The sequence below is a fragment of the Cavia porcellus genome, unplaced genomic scaffold (assembly GCF_034190915.1).
Source record: "Cavia porcellus strain 051 isolate PalLab524CR breed Dunkin Hartley unplaced genomic scaffold, mCavPor4.1 scaffold_13, whole genome shotgun sequence".
NCBI classification, from domain to species: domain Eukaryota; kingdom Metazoa; phylum Chordata; class Mammalia; order Rodentia; family Caviidae; genus Cavia; species Cavia porcellus.
In genome coordinates, this window is record NW_026947496.1 from 65,755,947 (window position 1) to 65,778,814 (window position 22,868).

Genomic DNA, 22,868 nt, shown 5'->3' on the forward strand with positions numbered 1-22,868 from the left:
TACCCTCTTGCATTTGCTTTTTTTCTTCTGTCGCTGTCATTTCATAGAGCACTATTTGTCTCCTTATGACTTTCTCTATCTCCTTGCGTTCTGGACTTGTTCTGGATAGGCTGGGTGTTTGGGGCAACATTTTGCTTTTTCATCTTGTCATTTTCTATTTTACTTTGTTTTCTTTGTTGACGTTTTTAGATTTCTGAGGTTATATAGCCCTACCACTAATATCCAGTCTTTCCTAGAAGGTGTTTGTACCTCAAGATGAACTCTTATTTGCTAATATCTAGGCACACAATTGACTTTTGTATAATTCCTTTACATTCCACTCTCTTGTGTTTTGTCAACTTTCTGTCACTGTTTTGAAATACCTGGGCAAAAGTAATTAAAGAATGATTTATTTTGCCTCATGTTTTCAAAGGTTCCAATCTTTGTCAGCTAGTTCCATTGCTGTGAGCCCTAAATAAGGCAGAATATCATGGAAGCAAGGTACAGTAGAACAAAGCCACTTATCTCATGGCAATGTAAAAGCTAAAAACAAAGAAAGTCTAAGAAGAAGGGACCGAGTATAGTCCCCCTGTGACAGCTTCATGACATGCTTTCTTTGATTAGGCACCAGTTAGCTGTTACTATGTTTATATTGCCTCCTAATAATGCTGTAAAGTTATTCTCATCAGTGGATGAGAAGTTAGAATCCTCATGATCCAGTTGCCTTACAGAAACCCAGAACTGAACACATAAAACCACTAAGGGACATTTGAAGTCTAAACTAGAATGCTGGCTTAAGTCAGTTATTATGTCCCCTCCCAGTGGTGATTTCTAAATAGATAACAATGTCATTTGCAAAATTAGACCATTTTTTCCCTCACTGTAATGTGTTTGCCTTTTTATTCTTTTTTCTTCATCCCAGCAAGAGCTGCCAATACAATGCTGAAGAAGGAGGGAAGACTTGGTCTGGTTATGGTCTTACTGTTAACTACAGTGCTGACTACGGCTTTCTGTGGATGACTTTTATGAAAGACATTCTCTTTTAACCCGATTTTATGATTTTTATCTTGAATATGTAATAACTTTTGTATAGTGTTTTGGACATGTATTGAGATCATGTTCTTTTTCTTTAGTCTGACTATATGAGAATTACAATTGTTGACTTTCAAATAATGTGTAAATCTTGTATTCCTTGGAATAACCCATTCATCTGTGATGTATTAAAATTTTTGAGTATTAATGAATTTGTTTCATTATGTTTTAAAAGAATTTTAGAGAACTACAGGGGTGCAATTACTATGGGTTTTTCTTTGTAAAATATGTTTATCTAGTTTTAGTGGCACATTCCTACATGAAAGCTAAGGCAGGAAGATAGCTAGTTGATACCCAGTGGGGGTGACTTTGACACTTACTTGGACCTTGTCTCTCACACACCCAAAAATGCAAGGCAGTGTAGGCATTTCAGCACGAAAGCATTGGGTGCAAGCTCCAGTGCGTCAGTTTTGTTTTGTATTTTTTTTTTTTCAAACTGCTTTGATTTTAAATGGATGGTATATTTTCAGAGTATATTAATATTGTTTTCAAAGTTTTGGAATGTGTGAAGGAGTTTTGAAATGAATTTAGGAATCTACTGAAATACAGTACAGGATCTGAAGGTTAAATTTAAAAAGAAAAAAGCAATGATTAATGGGCTAGGGATATAACTCAGCAGGGCAGCACCTGTCTGGCAAGCAAGAGGTCATGAATTTGACACTCAATCAATAAAAAAAAAAAAAATCACTGAATATCACTTTACTTTCTCTATTCTTTTGTTAAATTCAAGAAAATAATGCATTTCAAATGTTGATAAACATATTTCACTTGTAGAATAAAATGGATCCCCTTCTTTAATACTTTGAAAGTTTTCTTTGCAAATACTTTTGTCTCTTAAAACTTAAGGAAAATTACTAATTTCAGGTCTTTTGCAGTTTAGAGTAGCTGGCACACTGTAATACAATGCGTCAACTGCTTGAACCGACTCATCTCTAAGAATAAAGAAAAACTTATTAGCTCCAGATCTTCACATTTTACTGCAAGATAAATATGTCAGTTTATCTCTTTTACTTCATACAGGTACAGAAATTATGCAATAGACAAATCACTTCAACCAAAGTCTTATCTCTTCCTACCTTTTTAATGAAATTCACATATTTTACATATTAGACGATATCAGTTTATCATATTACATTAATGAGTACATATTAGAGTTTATCAGCTTATCAATATTATTAATATTATCATATTATCTGACAGTAGCATTGGCTTTTTTAAACAAACATTATCTAGAAATATCTGAGCAAATAAAATTAATGTAAAGCCAAAAAAGTTTTGATGGAAAAAAGAATGAAGTACAGCTCCTGTTCACATCCGTGTACTCCCATCCAGAGGCAGAAGGGCTGACTCTGCAGGATATCCTATCTTTCTTCTCAAAGTGGTATTATGATGTTTACTCTGCTGATCGTCTATCATGTTTAATGGTGTGTGGGAATTCAAGCTTGGTGACAGCTAAAATACCAATTGCTCAGACTAGTAATGCAAACCATCCTGCAGCCACAAATTCTGGGCCGGCTCTAATCACTGAGCCTATCTCCTGTATTTTAATATTTTTTTGGTATTATCCTTGTCTCTCTTGGTTTTTATGTAATACAGACCTCATGAAATATATTCTCTCCTGTTACCTAAAAGAAGTTATATAGATTATTTGGTAGAATTCATGAGTGAAACCATCAGAGAGCTTCAATCTTCTTTTTTTTTTTTCTGAGATTGTCTTTTTAAATTATAATTTGGTCATTTTTAAATTATATGGGACTTTTCAGGTTATTTCTCTTCACTTAGTTTTGACAATTTGTATATTTTAAAAACCTTGTGCCTTCAATTTACAAAGCTGATTTATCTAATTTACATAACTTATTAGGCAGAGTAATTCATTTAGTTGTGGTTTTTTTTGGTACTGGGGATCAAACTCAGGACTTCATGTTTGCCAAGCAGGCACTTACCCCACTGAGCTAAACCCCCGGTACTCATTTAGATTTTATTTTATTTTATTTTATTTTTTCTGTTTCTCTCTTTTCAAATTTGTTGACCTGATTTACTTTTTCCATGACTCTTTGTCTTGGAGGTATTCTTTCAGCTGTGTTTTTCTTTTTCTTTTTTTTTTTTTTCCTTCTAAAGTTGAAGCTTAGGTTGCTGATTTTAGATTTTCCTTATTTTTTAATATAAATATGTGACATGATTTTTTTCTAAATACAATTTGAGTTATAGTAAATAAATTTTTATAGTTGCATTCTGATTTTCTCTTAGTTAAATGTGTGCACTACTTTACTGAGGGGGAGTTTGGGTTAGTTGTGTCTTCTGTTCCTTATTAAACAACTGTGTCTCTTCCTTTCTTACTTGTTTCTTTGCTTCCTTCCTTTATTGCATTGTTGATTTCTTCCTGTTTTATGGTCTGAGGATGTACTCTAGGTGATTTTTTTCATTTTTCAATTTTTTTTTTGTTTTCTTTAGTGATCCAAATATGAGCTGCATTAATGAAGGACAAATTCATACTTGAAAAAGAGTATATGCTATTTTTACTCTACGGATTACTTTAGAAATATCAATTAGATTAATTTACTTGATAGTGTCAGTAGACATTTCTATTTGGACGAAGGACTACAGGTAACTTTCATGCAGGCTGAAGGGTGAAGGCCATTTAACATTTATTTTTAAAAAAGTGTAATAGAGGGTCAGTTTTGTGTTATGGTTTATTTTTCTGTGCTTGGGGAAATCTAGAAACATCTACTCAGTTGGAAGTAGTCTAGAGGTGAGCATTTTGATGTAGGTATCTACTGAACATACTTGGAGCAAGATAATTTTCTTGTCCCTACTTCTAAGATTTCTTACCTTCGAATGATCTTTACAGTTTTTCCTACAAATAGCTCTGTTCATTTTGCTTATGTGAGCCATTCTTAATGTGCATATTGCATAACACTGGATCCAAGAGCAAGAGTTTGAAAAGAAGAAAGACTACATACTTCTTAGTAAATAGTTGTATATTTCCTTACCTTGAAATTTATAATGCCAATTAATATCATAATGAATGTATAAGATATAGAATAGAAATACGCATATAACTGCCCCTTCTCCTAATATGCAGTGGATAAGATTAAGTACCTCACAAGGATTTTGAGAAGGTTAAATGAAATAATGTAGCAATTATGGCTTGAGCACCTAGTACATGGTCAAGACTGAGATTAAGGTTGGCAAATTAATGTGGGAGAGAAAGTTCAAGTTCAGGCTGTAATCAGATTTACTGCTTTTAGTCAGATTGATAATGAAAACCAAGAGTAAAATCCCATTTGAAAAGGTTTCAGTTTTGTCAGAAATAAAGATCCCACACCAGGAGTGGTGTTGTATGCTTATAACCCTAGCATTTGGGAGGGTGAGGACAGTGGATAACCACAGGTTCAAGGTCAGCCTGAGCTATCTAGTGAGTTCAAGTTCAGCCTGCATTACATAGTGAGACCCTGTCAATAAAAGCCTGCAAAGATGGAGTAGAGAAGAAATTGATGGCTGAAAAGATTCACACTAGAAATAAACTAAATACTTTGGATAAGACCAATAGGAAAAATGGCAAGAATACATTTGAAGAATCTATAAGATCCCATTCCTTACAAGATCAAGGATGAAAATCAGTAAGATTTTCCTTTGCGAATAGAGAACCAGGGCGCTCAGCTTTAGAAAGGCCACCTTGGGAATTGGTCCGCTAGGATTCATTTCACAGTGCCAAGTCATCCACATACTCGGAAGCCCGTGCAGCAGCAGTTCAAGGGGACCCCAGCTGGTGCTTAAAACAGTGGCAGAGGTAGGTGTCTGCCAGCGGGTGCTAATTTTACAGGCATGTGCAATGTGAGTGTTACAAGTTCAGGGAGGTATCCGCCCAGATTTCCAAAAAAGGCCTGGATGCATTGTGTCTCTGAAAGAGTAGTGTGCGAAGCTTTGAAAGTGAAGCCAAGTGCAGCAGAGACCCCAGAAAGCTGGAATGTGGAATTTCTAAGGAAACCACCAGTAATGAGCAAAACAGCCCAAAGAAAGGCTATGAGGGCTGCCACTACCAGCTGTGCCTTAAGGCGGTGCGACACAAACCTTTTGAAGTCTGTATCTTGCCACGTCTTGCTCTAGATACTGGACTCAAAACTACAGGCTACCTTAAAAAGAGGCATTATGGTAACCACTGTTGATAACCTTGTACTCTGTTTTTGCATCATGTGCTATGTCTATCCTTGATTTTGACTGACAGCTTTGTTTTGCCATATTTGACTTTATTCTCTTCCCCCCCAAAAAAGTAATAAGAACTAAAGTGTAATAAAACCCAAAATGTGTAAATTTTGTTGTAAAAAAGAGAGGGAAAAAAAGTGCTCATGGTAGCAAAAGACACTGCAAGTGTGTTTAGGGGTGTTAAGTAGCTGACCATATGAATGATTTTGGTTGGATCATTGAACACAACTGTTTACAGTCTCACTGTTTGAATGTCCACTTTGTAGTGATACTGTGACTTGAGCAACTATCTCTAAGATGATAATGTCTAATCTATTAACTGGTGATTTCTTATTGTGTGTTTTTTTTTTTTTTTCGTAGTTCTGTATTACTTGTACCCTTACACTGCTTTGTTTTGTTTTGTTTTTTCTCTTTTTCCTTTTAAATAAAATTTAAAAAAAAACTACAGGCTATAATGTTGACTCTCTGGGGTTCAGTCTTGCCTGGTCCCATTGGTTTCCTTCCCCTAGTCTTTTTGGAATAGCAATCCTGATCTTGTCCCATTGTAGATCACCAGGATTTGACTTCTTTCCAATTATACAGGGGCTCACAACTATGAGCTTGCCTTGAATCCCAGAAGAGACTTTGGGATTGGACTTTTTAGCAATGCTGAAAAAGTTAAGATTTTGGCAACTCTTAACAATGAAAGACACACATTTTCCATAAAGAGATGCACGTGAGCGTTTGGGGGCCATAGGTAGAAGGCTATGCTTTATATAGATGTGTCCTTCAAGGTGCTATTGGACAGTGATTTGATTATGGTGCTGAATAGCTGGCCAGTTGTTAAGGAATGGAGCCTGGACAGAAAAAATGAGTCACTTCAGATGTGACTTGGAAGAGTGTATCTCCTTTCTCAGCTTCTCTTTTTACTCTCTGATTTCTATCTGGCATGTCATGAGCATCTTTGTACTGCCTTTTCCTCTCTACAGTGCCATCATGCCCAGGAGCCAACTGACTTTGGACTGAAATGTAAAACAAAATATATTTCATTAAGTTGCGGGTGTTGGACCATAGGAAATTGACTAAGACATATGGTTTATAATAGCTGATGGTCTTGTTCTCATTTATAATTTCCATTTTATTTCAAAATTGAGGTTAGCATGAAAAGAAAAATTTTCTGAGAATTTAGATAACATAAAATTCAAACAGATAAACATGGGCTTTATCTGTGCTACTTTCATTTTAGCAAGCTATGTTATTCATATGAGAGACCTGCCCCAATCCACTCACTCTAGGAACCTAAAATTACTCAGAATTACAGCTGAACATGTGTGTTAGTTACGTTTCTCTCATCTCAGAAACAAAATACCGGATGCCCGAAATTAAGAAAGAAAAAGTTTGTTAAACTGGTTGCTTGTTGAGGTTACAGTAAATAATTAGCTCCAAAGCAAAGCAGCATGGCAGAGGGGCAAGAGTTCATGGCAGCAAAAGACAGCAAAAGCAACAACAGCAAAAGAGGGCAAGCAGGCCTCTTTTCCTCCCTTACAGTGTAAGAAGGCCCCCTGCCTTAGGATGGGTGCTCTACGTCTTAGGATGTTCAATGCTGAGTCTCTAAGTTAAATTTCTAAACTTCTCTAGTTGACACAATGTATCAACCATTACAATTTTACACAGATAAGTACTTTACAAAAATAAAGACTTTGTAATGTTCACTGAAAAGTTCACAATATTATCGTATTATCGGTAGGTCAGGACTCAGCATGGTGTGTTATATCTTCCTGAACAGCCAGATACAAGACCAGGGAAGTGTGATGTATGCAGAATTCAAAATTCTCCCCTCCTCCACCTTCCCTGGTCCTTTGACATTTCTTCGGGAATTTTATTGACCATTTTTTTTTTTTCTTAAACAGTTGGGCTTTATTCACTCTCTGCTTTCTTTTTCTTAAACAGGTGGGCTCTGCATTGCTCAGTCGGTGAGAATACCCCAAGAGCGCAAAGACAGGACCATTGACTTTGACAGAATAATCAAACAGCTCTTGGACACTCCCAACTCCAGGGCCGTCGTGATTTTTGCTAACGATGAGGATATAAAGTAAGAATCATTAGTGAAATTTGTTTGTATGCATGTTGAATATTTAGGAGACAGATCAAGAAGCTGGAAAATATAGTATAAGATGAAAGCTATAAACATATGGTGGCAATGACTGTATCCACTTTCTACTTGAACACAAGTAATTACAGTTATACCCTAAAACAGTAGCATATTGTTGTCAGATATTTTCTTTCTCTTAGAAAATAAGCATATTTAATTATTAGTTTATAAAAGCAAGAGACTATTTTTCAATGTTAGTTTATTTAGAAACATACATCCAAATATAGCAGACTTTAATCAATAATTCCTGTTACCCTAAAAAGAAAATATCTTATCATTCTGGCTTTAACATCAATGCTTTATATGCAGTATGCTCAAAATAAACTTGTCATAACTCTATATTCTGCAATCCACTTTTTCCCTTTTTCTTCCTTGCCTGGATCTTACTTGAAGTAAACACTATGTTTGTAATCTTATTTTCCCTTTTTTTCCTAGTTTCTTGTATTTGGCCAAGTGGAGCCAAAAATTTCTAGAAAAAAATGTCCTGTGCTTCCTTTGCTAATGACTTCCAATCACATACAAATATCTTTTTCTTTGTTTAGATTAAATAATTTTTACACAAATGAAAGTACAAAAGGAAAAAAAATTGAAGTTATACTTTTTAGGTAGAGTGGCTCATTAATAGTCTGTACATTATGTATTTGGAGTAATTTACTCTCTCTCTCTCTCTCTCTCTCTCTCTCTCTCTCTCCTCTCTCTCTCCCTCCCTTTCTCTCTCTCTCTCTCTCTCTCTCTCTCTCTCTCTCCTCTCTCTCTCCCTCCCTTTCTCTCCCTCTCTCTCTCTCTCTCTCTCTCTCTCTCTCTCTCTCTCTATATATATATATATATATATATATATAATATTATTTATATCTATGTATTTAGATATAGATATCATTAGATACATCTATCTAGATCTAGATAAATACTTCACCTTGTTACTTGTGGGTCTTTTTCTTTCAGTATTGGGGAAGAGACCCAGGGGAATTCTACAGCTGTGCTATATCCCCAGTGCTTTTTATTTTATTTTTCTGGACAGAAGCTCACTCAGTTGCCCTGACTGGGACTCAAACTAGCAATCTTCCTGCCACAGTCTCCTGAGTAGCTGGGATTATATATACTACTATACCTGTGCCATGCTTTTCTTTACTTATTATTTTATTAGAGTACACTGACTCTCACTACCTTTAGATAGATTGTCTTTTTTTAATAGCTGTGCAGAATTTCATTTTGCATATGTAATGTAATTTATCTAATTGTCACTTTGTTATTGACATTTAACTTAAGAGTATAGACTTTTGCAACTATAAATGAGGCTGAATAAATTTCCTATCCCACAAATCTTTATGCACAATATAAATACACAAATATATAATCTGAATGCAAAATGTATTATATAATACGCAAATATATTAATGTGACACAAATGTGTAATACACAATTGAATTATTTTATTTATTTTCATGGTATTTATAAGATATATTACTACAAAATGAAGTGCAAAGATAAAGATGTGTCATTTTTTAAAAAATATGAATACTGTCCCACAGAGTAATGGCAGTTTACACTTTACTGATACAATATAGCTGCAAATTCAATCTGTCTAGCTCATAGTTCAAAGTCATATATCTTTGATTTTAAAGATGCATACCTCTCACCAAGTAAAATTGAAGTGAACAGACCATTTTACTTCTTACCTGTATGTGTGTGTGTGTGAGACTGTCATCAGCACACCTCTGTTGTGTGTCTCCCTGTTCCTTGTATTACACATATCACCCTGAGTTCACCCATCTTCCCAGTTTAAGACTCTGATCACAGATGGGGTGGCAGGACTGATGAACAGAAAAGTATTGAACTGATCCTTGAGATTAGTTTGCTACTTTGGTTGAGCACTATCTTATCTTGAACAAATTCCTTGTAGTGACACCAACTTCTTCTGGTGTCATTCTCCCATCAGTAAAATGAAAATGCTTTTAAGGTATCTTTAGAGAGATCTGACCTCTCTCATCTTTTGAATAGTATTTCTTTCTATGTGCCATCAATTTTTCAGACCACAAGCAGAGGAGCTTTTTGTACAATATTCCCTGTCTTTCAGGTGTTCATACCTTCTCTTTCTCTAATGTGGAATGTTTTTGTACCCATTTAATCATCCCAGAGGTAGTACCAGGCTAATGAAGTAAGGAAGGAAAATCTCTAGTGTTATCTTTTCAGAGGTTTCACTGAACAGCAAAGCTTTAGAAAATTAATTGTTCATAAAAATTTAATCTCTTAATTTATATCAATGGTATATCTTTGTATTGTTGGGTAGCCAATTATTGTCAGTATTGTCCATTAGTCTGTAGGCTTCATTAGGAAGGGGATGATACCTCATTTGACTTATTTTTGAATCCTTAATATTCATCTTCATTCAAAATAACATTCAGTAAATGACAGTGAATGAAATAAAGAAGTGCCTCGCGTGGTGCTCTGTACTTAGTGACTTCAGTGCTAGCTTTTTTTCTAAACTTCATTGCGATGTAAAACTTGGTCCCATTTTAGACATGACTTGCAAGCACCCAATTCTCCACCCCAAGTTCATGACCCTATTTTTTCAGTGTGTTCCAACAGCACCTCTCTCATGTCCTGTGTGTGTAATGTCTTCTCTTTCTCTGTTGAAGTTGGGTTTGTTCTTCAAGGTCTATCTACATACATGCTTCTCTGGGATGGGTTTGTGATCACCCCTAAATACATATGTTGATTGTTTTATTTCTCTTAGGATATAGTTTTCTTCACTTTCTGTTTTGATTATTCAGCTGCATTTTCACAGTGTTGCTCTTGTCTTTGTGTTCCAGTTATTTTTGGTGCCATTAATTTCCTTCTTAGTCATCATCTCAAATTCTGCTCATACCTGTTTTACACATTTGTTAAATGTAGAATACAATATTAGAATATACCTACATGTTTATTTTTAAAGTACATATAGCATGGAAAATATATACTACAGATAATTCTGGCTACTAATTGGTTTTGATATTTTTAACTTGCATATAATGATAGTTTTAATTCTTCATGTAAAGTATATGTTGTCAATAATACACATGAGTTGAAGTGTGTGTTAAATACTATTATACTTTATGATTCATGGCAGTAGTAGCAATAAATACTTTTTAAGCAATGAAAGTTAATTGCATATATACTTCTTCCAAACATAATCTGACAAGCAAAGTGCTCTAAAGAGTAAAAATAGCCTAATGTTAAATTGTGTTTCACAAGATTTAAACTGTGGATCAAAAATTTGAGATATATTGGACTATTAACTTTAAATACTTCATCAAAAATAGCAGTGAGAAAACACCAATATCTAGACTAAAGCTAATCTAAGAGGATTTCCGGGAGAACATGGCAGATACATAACAGCATATATGCAGGTTCTCTGAGATAGCCACCTTAGAATCCAGGAATGGTGTGGTGTGAGGAGTCCTAAGCAAGGGGAGATATACCCTGCCGACCCAGGAATGAACTAAGCTGAGAGAAACGAACTGGAAATGCAATCCCAATGCTATGACTGGAACAGATAAAATGTCAGCGTCAAAGCTGGAACCCATGCCTCTGGAAACCACAATTTGAATTTCCTGCCCCACTACTGTGTCTGAATGGGCACAGCAGTGATAGAAATATGAAAGCTCTAAGAGCAAGAATCGGTGAACAGAATTGAGAGCGGAACTGGCGGGGAGCCCTGCATTGACCTGCGGTGAGTGATAGGAACGGGGACCCTTCCATAGATTAGGAGACTCCAACAGAGGACATTCTGGGACAGGGCAGACTAGCTGGAACAGAACACTGCAGTGACTTTAGTCACATATTCCCCTCTCAAGTGGGATTGGTGGGAAGTGCCTGACCTAGGTGAAGCTGCGGACTAAGACCCAGTAGGCAAGCCCAAACCAGGTCCCAGTGCCTGGCAGTGTACTCTAGCAGTGAAGCCTTCAGTAGGTTGACCTGGAGGGGCAGGCCCAGCAGAGGCTGCCCCGGTCTGTGTCTCCCTAGTATACTGCAGTGGGCAGGAACATCTAGGCAGCAGGTTTAAGCAAACTGTAACCCACAAAGAAAGAAACTAGGCCACTTATATACCACCTGTATGGAAGGAACAAAAAATATGAGAAGAGGAGACAACAAGAAAGGGTCCTCAGTCCCCAGTCCTGAGAACACTGATCCAGGAAAGGTAAATGCAAAGGAGAATGAGGACAGAAAACATGCAATATCAGACATGGCATTAATAGACATAAAGCAATATCTCTGGAGCCTCATAGATGAGTTCAAAAGTGAAGTATTTAACGAAGTAAAGCAAGATATAAGTAGAATAGAGAAACGCTAAGCACCGCCAAAGAAAAACAGATGGTGGAATGGAAGAACAGAAAAAAAAGGGGAGAGTTGTTTGATGGAGAAAATAGAGAAAAGAGAATACATGGAGCAGGTTCAAAGAGATTACCAGGACAGTAAAAACTCTATTGAAAGCTGGCATAACAGCTTGAAAGAAACTAAGGATAGATTATCTGAACTGGAGGACAGATTTGTAATGTGGGAGCATGAAATGAAAAACTTTAAAATACAAGGAAACAAACAGCAATAATACAAAAGCTACAAGATAATAAGAGGACCTATAACTTAAGAATTAAGAACATAAAGGAAGAAGTAGGGACTCAAACAAATGAACTACAAAGGCTATTCACAGAAATAATCCAGGAGAATTTCCCTAATTTAGCAGAAGTTAAAGATACTCAGATGTATGAGGCATACAGGACCCCAGCCACCTACAACCCAAACAGAGCTACACCCAGGCATATAATAATCAAAATTCCAGAAATCCACTATAAAAAAAAGAATATTAAAAGCCATCAGAGACAAGAAACAGATCACTTACAAGGGAACACCCATCAGAATTACAGCAGACTTCTGGCACAAACCATCAAATCATGAAGTGCATGGGGAGAAATAATTCAAGCTTTGAAAGATAATAACCTCCAAGCAAGACTGATATATCCTGCACAACTGTCCCTAGAAATTAATGGAGAAACAAAGTGCTTCCAGGATAAAGAGGAGCTAGGAAAATTTGCAACCACCAATTCAACTCTACAGAGAATACTGAAGAACATTCTAAAAAAGAAAAACACCAAGATTCCAGAAACAGTGGCAGAGAGGCCACAATGAATGGCGCAGAAAGCAAAATGAAGACATACTGAAAACTAATGACAGAAAAAGATCTCAACAGAAATGAGGCACAGAAGGTTGGATGGTAGGAACAGCCATTTTGGAGAAAGCGAGATATCATAATAGCTAGTGCTGATTTAATATCATCTTGTTTTGAACTCCCATCAAGCTTTTGTTATTCTGTCTCCATCGGTCTTAACATGTTGTATCTTATTGAATTTTATTATATGTGATAATATAAATAAAAACTTTTATGGACAAGGAGATTATACAGAAACCATTGTTCATTTTCTGTTAGTTGGTTCTAAACACCCTGTAACACTGTCATTCTCTTGAATGGTTTTACATTGTCTTGATATGTTTGATGCTGCAGTATATGAAGTTATACTCAAAGATTTCAAGGAAAGAGACACTATGGTAACTAATTTTGTGTCGGGATATGTTGTGGTGAAACACTATTTTGCTTATATGATTATGTTCTGACCTGTGTTGTTTTGTTGTTATGTCCTCTTTTATCTCAATCTCCTTTTTTATTATTTACTTCTTTGAATTTTTATCTTTTAAATTAAGGGAAAAATAAATAAAAAATAGCAGGATATATTACAGTAACCCACTTTGATTTCCTATTAACTTGATTTGAAACCCTGTATTGCTCTCACCATCTTGTTTTGACTGATTTTTCTCTATTCTGCTTTGCTTGATAGTACCAAGTTTGAGAGTATAAGCAACAACTGTGAAGACAATAAAATTCACTATGATGCCTATTCTGGTTAACTATTATCCTCTTTTGAAGTCCTGTAATGTCTCCAATGTTTTGGTTTTATTGGTTTTGTTCTTTACTCTTTTGTTCAATTTTATTATAACTGATGATATAGGCAATTCTTTTTAAGATAGCAAGAGGCATTATGATAACCATGGTTGATCACATTGTATTCTGTTTTTACATTATGTATTATGTCCACCCTTTTGATTTGATTGACTCTGCTTTGTTATGTCACATTTGGTTTTATTCTCTTCAAAAAAAAAAGTAATAAGAACTGTGGGAGTAATAAAACCCAAAATGTGTAACTGTCATTGTAAAACATAGAGGAAAAGAAAGTGCTCTAAAGGGTATAACTGCATGTATATTTAAGTGTATAAGATAGATAACCATATTATTGAGTTTTGTTGGATCATTGAACAGAACTGTTTGCAGTCGCACTGTTTGAATGTCCACTTTATATGCTTTAATTTTTTAACTTGAACAACTACTTCTAAGATGACAATATGTAATCTATTAACTAGTGATTTCCTACTGTTTATTTTTTCTGAAATCCTGTATAACTTGTACCCTTTTTCTGTTTTTTTTTCTTTTTATCCTTAAATAAAATTTAAAAAAAAACTAATCTAAGCGATAAATCAATTGTAAGTATTGCCAATTTGGATTTTAGACAGAGAAAATCATTTTCCTTAGGCACTATTTTCAGAACCCATAACTTATGCCCATTGCATATCCATTGGAAAATAAAGGGAAAGGTTTTTGTTGTTGTGCTTTCTTCTTGTAAAGAATATCTAAAATTTTACTTTGTTACCAATTATGTAGAAAAATTAAACTTTAGAATAATATCAATATATTTTAAATTATCTCCTGTATACCCTGCAAATACAATACTCAGAAATAATCACCACTAATAAAATATTGGTTTAATATTTATAATAATTTTTGTATGTAACATAAAGATCACATTGAATTTTCATGTAACTTTCTACAGCTCATATTATAATAACTTTTCACTCCCTATGTTAAATGGCTTTATCATATTAATTTTAATAAATAAAAACCTTGCACTTCATACACTAAATTAAGCATATGTTTTTTTTTATGCCTTTTTTTTTTCTCTTTCACTGGAACCTCCCTGTATTTTCCATGCTGTTGCAACATCATCAATACTTCTGTCTTGTGAACAACAGATTGCTGAGTATCTCTTTTTTTCTACACTGTGATGTAATCTTGTCTTTTGTCTATATATATAGAAATACAACTACTGACAATTATTGACCAGTTGTCAATACACAAGAATTTTTTAAATTACGCAAATTTTTAATTTTAATTACAAAGATTAAATTAAATATATTTTATTGCCTTCTAATTCTTCCTATGAGGATGCTGCCATTTACTCAACTATTTTCTTAATGCCTTAGAGTAAGTTCTCCAATAGTAAATAAACATTTATGTTTATTTTGATTATTTTTCTTTGAGTAAATTAGAACTGAATATCTACCTGTAAGTCAAGAACATATTTCACTGTATATAGGAAAATAACTACACATTAAAATTAAGATCAATATATTTTATGTGAAACATTAGTGTACTATACCATCCCTTCATACTCTCTCTTCAGATAATGAGAATGTCATATTTAAACTACTTAAACTTTACTCTTGGTCTTATTTGTGAATATGCAGACATTACAATATTGGAATTATTAATTTCAAATATTTTCTGTTTTTCTTTTGTTAGGTAGAATTTACATATCACAGTTCTCTACTCTCCTTCCAACATCCTACTACCAGATTTTTATTTAAAATACAGTATTTATGTTAGTATAATTATATAAGCATCACATACTACCACATCATTTTTCTTTTTTGTGTGATATATTTATTTTTTAAAATAGATTTGTTTTTTTCCTGGTTTTTACTTTTATAATTATCTTTGATATTTATTGATGATAGAAGTCTATCACTTTCTCACAGGTTCATCTATAGAATAATCTGAAATTCTTTATTTTTCTAGGATACGTCTCCTGAAATCTCCATCATACTCTTTTAATTTGAAGTACTTAGTATCATAGTAAGAGTACAAACACACACACACACACACACACACACCCTCTCACACACACACACTTCTAAGATACTAAGTGCTTTTTACTCTTGATAGATTTTCCAAATTCCTATAGCACACACTCTAATGATTTTTAAAATGGTAAATAAAATAAAATTTTTGTGTGTTCGATGGGTAAAATCTTATTGTTCTTATTCCACACTTAGTTAACATTTTAAGGGTTAAATATATTTTTAAATATAGCATTTTTAAATATATCACACCTAGCTCATAAATCATATAAGTGATATATGGCAAATAGTGATCAATAATTTGTAAGGTGTGTCAGATGCCAATGCATCATGGAAAAATCCACAAGATCAGTGGGAAAAATATGTGAATTCTCTGCATTGAGGTTTTTGTTTTGTTTTGTTTTGGTATGGGAGATCTAACTCATCACCTCCCATTCTCCAGGCAGACCCTAAGCCCCTAAGCTAAATTCGTGGTCCAAGGATTGTTTTTTTTTTGTTTGTTTGTTTTTGGTTCAGGGTCTCACGGTGTCTTTAGGCTGGCTTGAGTTCATTCTACAGCCCGTGCTGACCTCAAACTCATGATTATTCTCCTGCCTCACCCTCCCAGTTGCTGGGACACAGGAGTGCACCTCTACAGAGGACTGCACAGGGTTCTTCATGTGTTGTATTTAATAACAGAATTTTAGAGTCATTTGCCTCAGAATTTTGCAGTTACTGCATCATTGTGCTGCTATCTTTCATCTATTTATTCATTATTGCTCTTGAGAGCAATAATGCTCCTTTGTTTCATATTTCTCTGAGCTTGTCCTATTTTCACTTACAGAGCTATTACAATATCCTCATTATCTCCAAAGAGCTTATATGTTGTAACATGATTTGTTTCCACTCCCATTTTTACACTAGTTGAGCTTTTTATTTTTAGAAATTCAGAATTTCAATTGTTTGCGTATTTCGTTATTAAAGTATTATTAGAAAAATTGTTATTTCCTCTGTATATTTGTGTTGAGAATGTTAGTTGCCTTTATTATATTCAGTCTTTAGCACTCTTGTTAATTTTCTAGCTCTAAGTTGATTTGGTTTCTTTATAATTTCCTTTCTATTGCCTTAAATGTAACCATAATTTCATGGTTTTAATAAAAACTCTTTCATGTTACTTTTTCACTTATCTTATTCCAGATGACACATTAGATCATTTGCAATTAAATGTGTCTGTTACTTTGGTCTTTTTTTATATAATCTCTTCCCCACCCACATCAGTTCCCTTTTACTCATTTTTTTTTCTGTTTTCTGCTAGCAATGTTCTATAATTTTGAATAACTTTGGCAGCTCACAATTGAGTAAGGTTCTTGATCATACACAAGGTTAGCACTTATCAGCTGTGGGTCTCAGTGCACTGGTCATTTTTCAAATTGCCCATGCATTTGAAAGGTCTATGTAAATTTTTAAGATCTTTTTTCTGGGATGGTTAAGAACTTTCTAGAAATAATGTTTTCTTCTTAGGGCAGCATAACCCTGGCTTGTGGCATTCTATAAGGAGGAGATTGATAATCCTGGAGAGTATTTGGACTGTAATTTATGAACCATACAGCCTTTTAATCATTCTGATATTTAATCATTCCTTCACATGCCTATCCTCATATTTACCACATCCACGTCTCACCTGCATGTGGATGTTCACAACATCAGAACAATTATTCCTTATAATTTTCTTAGAAAATTACCATCTCATTTCCCAACTGGAAAGAGAAAGATGGGTTTTGTCATTTTCTATATAATCCTTCAATCAACTGTTTTTTGTATTTAGCTCTGTACTTCCTTAATATCTAGCAACTTCAAATCCTTAGAGATAAAGAAACCACTTCTTCAGTGATATTATTAATTAAAAGAACTTTAGTGCTAGATTTTTTGTGCTCTAAAAATGCAGTCACATTTTGTCCTTTCTTTCTTCTTCCAAAAACACTATATCAATAATTTTCCATTAATAACTAGTTTCCTTTATTCTTTCATTTGCTATCATGTTGATGTTTGCAAACTATTTTCATCAATAAATATAGATTGCACTTTCTCTAACTTTACATGGAATTCTGTTCATTTTAATAAACTCTGTAATAAACTTGATTTATACTAATGTATGTCTCTTAACAACTGTAAATGACTCTGGACATTTCACTAGCTACAAGCCAAAACTGACAAAACAAAATAAATACTTCAGCCAATATGAGCAGTGAATTTTGTATCTAGTTTTAATTTATATTTCTATCCTATCCTTTATAATGTGACTAAGTATTTTCAGTTTATTGAATTTTTTATTTCTCCTCTTTTATGTTTCATGTTTTTTTACAATTAAGATGCTTTGACTTTTTATTATGAATTTACAAATAATGCATTTTCTGCATGCATTAGGAATATAATCCTTAGGTTGGTTTTTACAGTTGATTGGTTACTTTTTGAAAAAACCTAGATTATTTACTTTTGAGAACCAACTTGCTTTCTATATGACCTCAAATATGCTTTTGCATAGCTTCTGTTCTTTATCATTAACATACCTTTCATGTTCTTTTCACAGGCAGATCCTTGCAGCAGCCAAAAGAGCTGACCAAGTGGGCCATTTCCTTTGGGTGGGATCTGACAGCTGGGGATCCAAAATAAATCCCCTCCATCAGCATGAAGATATCGCAGAGGGAGCCATCACCATCCAGCCCAAGCGAGCAACTGTGGAAGGTACTTGCTTTGTCCACAGCAGGACTGGCTAAGAGAGATGCTATGCTGGGTGGCTATATGTATTTTTTATGTATGTATTTTTTTGAGGGTTTGGTGTTTGCACATAATTTATGCAGGGTAGTTTCAAACTGTAGCCTTAATTTACAAATAAGGCTGTATATCTGTTTCAGTTGATATTCATCTTTTGAAGAAATCATGCTACTTTACTTTCATAATAATATCAGAATTAGCATGTCTTCTTTATTCAAGTCACAAGAACTTTCTGAGAGAAGATCATTACTATTAATAAGAAGTGAAATAATAACAGTGTGTGTAAGTGTGCTATATCTTGGAGACATTTTCCTTTTGTAGTTTATGCTTTACTATGTCAGCAGAAAAAGCACATGAATCATTTTACCTCTTAGTCACTTTCTCAGCTTTCTCTTGTTTCCACTCTTTCCCTGGCTCTTTCTGCCTTGTTCTTTATTTTTTTTATTATTTTTACTAGATAGTACATTTTGTTTGCTTTTACTTAGCAATGCTGAAAATTTAAGCCAAGGCCTTGTGCATGCTAAGGAAGTGCTCTGCCAATGAGCTACACCCCAAATTCATTACTGCAAAGGCTTTTTGAGAGAATCACTAGGAGAGTGTTAATGGCATCCCTGTGACCTAGCGAAACCTACAGATTACAGTTTAAGTTTTCTTTATTTTGAACAAAGCAGGTTATTTCTAAAAGAACATACTACATTAAAGAAAAATCTGTCTTGTGTTTCTTATCTGGTGGTTGAGGTCTCCAAAGATTTCATAAATCATGCTTTGCAATTAAATTGAGCCCTTGAATATTTGCATTTCTTTCTATTCTCTTTTTACTCCCATCCAATTAATTATTTTCCACAGAAGGTTGCAGGTAGTATGTAGGCTTTTTAAAATAAATAAGTTGTGGTTCCATCACTGTTCTCTTTCTATGATATTTGGAGGAGAAAATGATTCCATGAGTCACCCATGGAATTGATTTGGAAGCTTTGGATTAATTTCATTCCCTCTACATGTCCATTATGCAACAATATAGCCCTGTTACCTGGAAAATACAGCTATTCTTACAAACCTTTTAGGTAATTGTATATTTGGCAGGATGGAGGAAGGGCAGCCTGGCACAGTATATAGCTGATACAAGGGCCAAAGTTACATGGTGAAGTGCTGAGAACCACAGAGAAGTTTATACTTTCTCTGACATTCTGGGGAGCATTTGAGCATATAAATCAGATGTGCTCAGGAGTCAGATAGTTTACTCAAGTAATTCCACTGAAAGATGAAGGGTAAGAGTTCTGTAAAAATTAAGAAAAAATCCACAAATTACAGGGTCTCAAATGTGATCCTTTCCTCTCAACTATGGATATTTTAGATTCCACATGAACATGATGCATATATTTCATTGTAACTATCCCCCACCAGTGTGAAAGTTTAGGAATTAGTAATTATTGCAAACTTCCTTTAAGTGCTTGGGAGAAAATAGCATTTTCATGTTATATAGGGCTACAGAACGTTAGGCAAAAAACGGAATCATGAACAGGCTAAAAATATAGAAATGAAACAAACATAGCCTCAGACAACGAAAAGCCGAGAAGTGTTGTTGCTTTTAAAAGTAATATTTGAATGTGGTGGAAGAGCAAACATTCAGGTAAAACTTTACACTGCTGCCTGGAGAACAGTGTAATTTCTCTTCTCACTGTTCAGAAAATGCTATAATTTCAATCTAGCTCTGTTGTCGAAGTGCACTGTTACAAAGAGAGCCATCGGCCTTTCACTTCCATGGAGGATCAGGCATTCGGACTGAGGCTGTGCCTGTACAGTGTCACTCCCAGAAAAGCCCAAAAGGAAATGCGTTCAGTTATTTCGAGGCCTCTGACAAATACTAACAAAAAATATTTAAATGTGTCTAAAATAAAACTATAAATAAAGTGTGTTCTATGAAGGCAAGAGAGTTATTCAGTCCTACCCAGGATTTTTTGTCTGTTATTTATTTTTCACTTCTGATGCTTCATATTGGCCAATACTAGGTGTATAGTGAGCATTTCACAACTCTTCATGTGACACCCTAATGTCTTTGAGTTGTAAACTCAGATGTAAATAGGGGAAAACTAATTAATAAATCACATATTTACTCTTTGCTTATTTACTTATTTATTTAACTTTTTTGAGGCAGGGCCTGGCTATGTAGTTCAGGCTGATCTTGAACTTACTATAGCCCAGGCTATTAGCCCAGCCTCCCAAGTTCTGGGATTACAGTCCTGTGCCCCCATGCCAGGTGCATATACTAAATTAAAATTGTTTAAATATGAATTAATTAAAATATGAATATGTAAATAAATCTATATTTTTAACATCTAGCAAGCATCTGGAATTTTGGCTGATATCTTCTATATATACCTAAACATAAAACTATATATGTTTTTGACCGAATTACTGTCAACTATGCAGTCTCTGTGAAAGTAGCTCTTTGTCTAGTCTTATTTATCTAGTCTTTATCTACCTATATTTCTTCTCCATTTGTGGAAAACAGAAGGTTTAGTGTTGCTTAGCAAAGAGGTGTGTCTGCCTCTCTCAGTTTAATAATGATAGGAGCCCAGCTATGAAGCGGTTGGTGATGTGCCTGATGCCTGATATCCCTGGCAAACCAGGGTTGCCTCCAGAACTTGGCATTCCCCTGCAGCTCCTGAGCCAAAAGACTTTTGAAATTTTCAGTTGTTCCATTTTCTCATGTGCCAAGAAATTGCTGGCAGGATCCCCATTTGTGTGTTTCTCCATTGACTAGGATGCTTACTAATCCTTTCCACCCTTTCCAAGTCTTCAGAGTGAAACATGCCGAGTCGTCTTCAGTTCCTCATCTTCTAAAATGTTCTGCTACTCTGAGAGTGGTCTGTCCTGGGTCCCTGAAAGCCAGCAAGGGCCATGGACCAGTATCTTTTCCTTTTTACCATAATCATGAATATGAGGAAACCAGCATAATGAAGATTGAATTAACAAAGTTAACTTTCATGGCTTTCACAATAGGTGATGATTTTCAAAGTGACTAGAACAGCTTAATTCCTCAAAATTAAATAAGCAATGCATGTAGGAATAGTCCTACTACTCAAAAATACTCTGGACCCAGCATTTAAAAAGTCAGCTAATTTTGAAAGTATTTCATGATTTTTACTTCGATTGAATTCATTATTTTTCGTAACACCTGAAAACTCAAAGCTGTGATGATCTTAGCTAAAATAGAGTTCTGATTTAGATATGCCCTACTTTACCTTTCCTTGATTCCCTGGAATGTTTCACATCTGTCACAGAGTTGTTCCAAGAGAGCTAGAGAAAACACTAACAAAGAAAATAATGCTTTGACCACAGTGCTGTTTCTAAGCATTGCATTTTCCTTCTGGACCTATAGTCTTGTTCAGGTAGACAGCAGTGACAAGTTGTATGCTTGCCATCATGACAGTTTCTGCCACTGAATTTGCCTATAAATTCCCAGAAGTGTATCAGGCATGTGTACAGGTGTTGATGTTATAGCAGTGACAGTCCAGACAAGATCTAGACCAAGTCTTATGTCTAATATTGGGAGAACAGACAATAAGACAAAACAATAAAATACCATATTAGGATAATTACAGTAAGGTACTTTCCCTTAAGGACCAGCATATTAACAACTGATATGCAAAGGAAGAAGAAAAGTCAAAAGGACACGCTTAACTTGTGAATAAACATGAAGATCTGGATGATATGAATACATATCATTCACTTAGTAGATTAAGCCTCTCTAGCTGTCTTGCTTTTTCATTGCTGAGACCCAATACCAGACATCTGCAAATTAAAGGAGGGTTATAAGTTTATTTTGGCTCACAATATGTAGACATTTCAGTTCATACTCCACTGGCTCCAAGGCAGGGCAGCACAGCAGAGGAGAAATAGGTCATGGCATGGCAGCAGGAAATAGAGAGAGAGAGAGAGAGAGAGAGAGAGAGAGAGAGAGAGAGAGAGAATGAGAGAGAAAGAGAGAGAGAGAGAGCGCGCAACTCTTCCAGGCCACACCCCCTCCATCTAGGCTTCACAACCCAAATCACACTTGGAAAAAGCTCATCAGAGGACCAATCCATTGATGAGTGCTACTTCTTCATAATCTCATCACCTTCCAAAAACCCCACTTGTGAATGCATGAGGCTTTAAGGGGACAAACCATAGTATCACCCTTTTCTAGATTTGTAGTATATATTCATGTCAAATTGTTTTGCTGCCTATAGTTCAATATTGTTTTTCATTTCCATTGCTTATTGATCTGGAAAATACCTTTTCTTCAAGGCAAAGAGCAAATTATTAGTCACATTACATGGCTACCTTGCTTTCCCCATGTTAATCTATATTCCCTCCTGAACTAGATTTATAGATTCCTCAGTGCTTAATGTGGCATGTTCCCCTTTTATAATAAACTCTATTATACATATCACATTCACACTTGGCACACACAGTTAAAGACTGAACCACTTTGGGGTGATGCCAGCAGCTCTTGAATACCGTGTGATGCCCCATCTTTGTGAACTGTTAGCATTTTTTACCAGAAGGCCTGAAACAGTAAAGAAATTGTGAGGGATTACTGTGTACAAATTTGAAGTTTTCTTTGGATAGAGAAAGTACAGAAAATGTTATGTCCTTGGGGCTGGGGATTTAGCTCAGCGGCATAAGTGCCTGCCTTGCAACAGGCAGTCGTGAGTTCGATCCCTGGTAC

At 35.0% G+C, this 22,868-nt stretch overlaps 1 protein-coding gene across 9 annotated transcripts in view; it reads left to right on the plus strand.

The window, feature by feature from the left end:
- Grm7 (glutamate metabotropic receptor 7) overlaps positions 1 to 22,868 on the plus strand; it is an 808,103-nt gene that overhangs the window by 391,638 nt on the left and 393,597 nt on the right. For all 9 annotated transcript variants that reach the window (XR_010051296.1, XR_010051297.1, XR_010051298.1 and 6 more), the window contains exons 3-4: positions 7,204 to 7,345; positions 17,973 to 18,127. Coding sequence is in view for 6 of the 9 variants with exons in the window: in XM_063260312.1 (XP_063116382.1) it covers positions 7,204 to 7,345; positions 17,973 to 18,127 (297 nt within the window). In the remaining 3 variants the exon portion in view is untranslated. The remainder of the gene's footprint in view (positions 1 to 7,203; positions 7,346 to 17,972; positions 18,128 to 22,868) is intronic.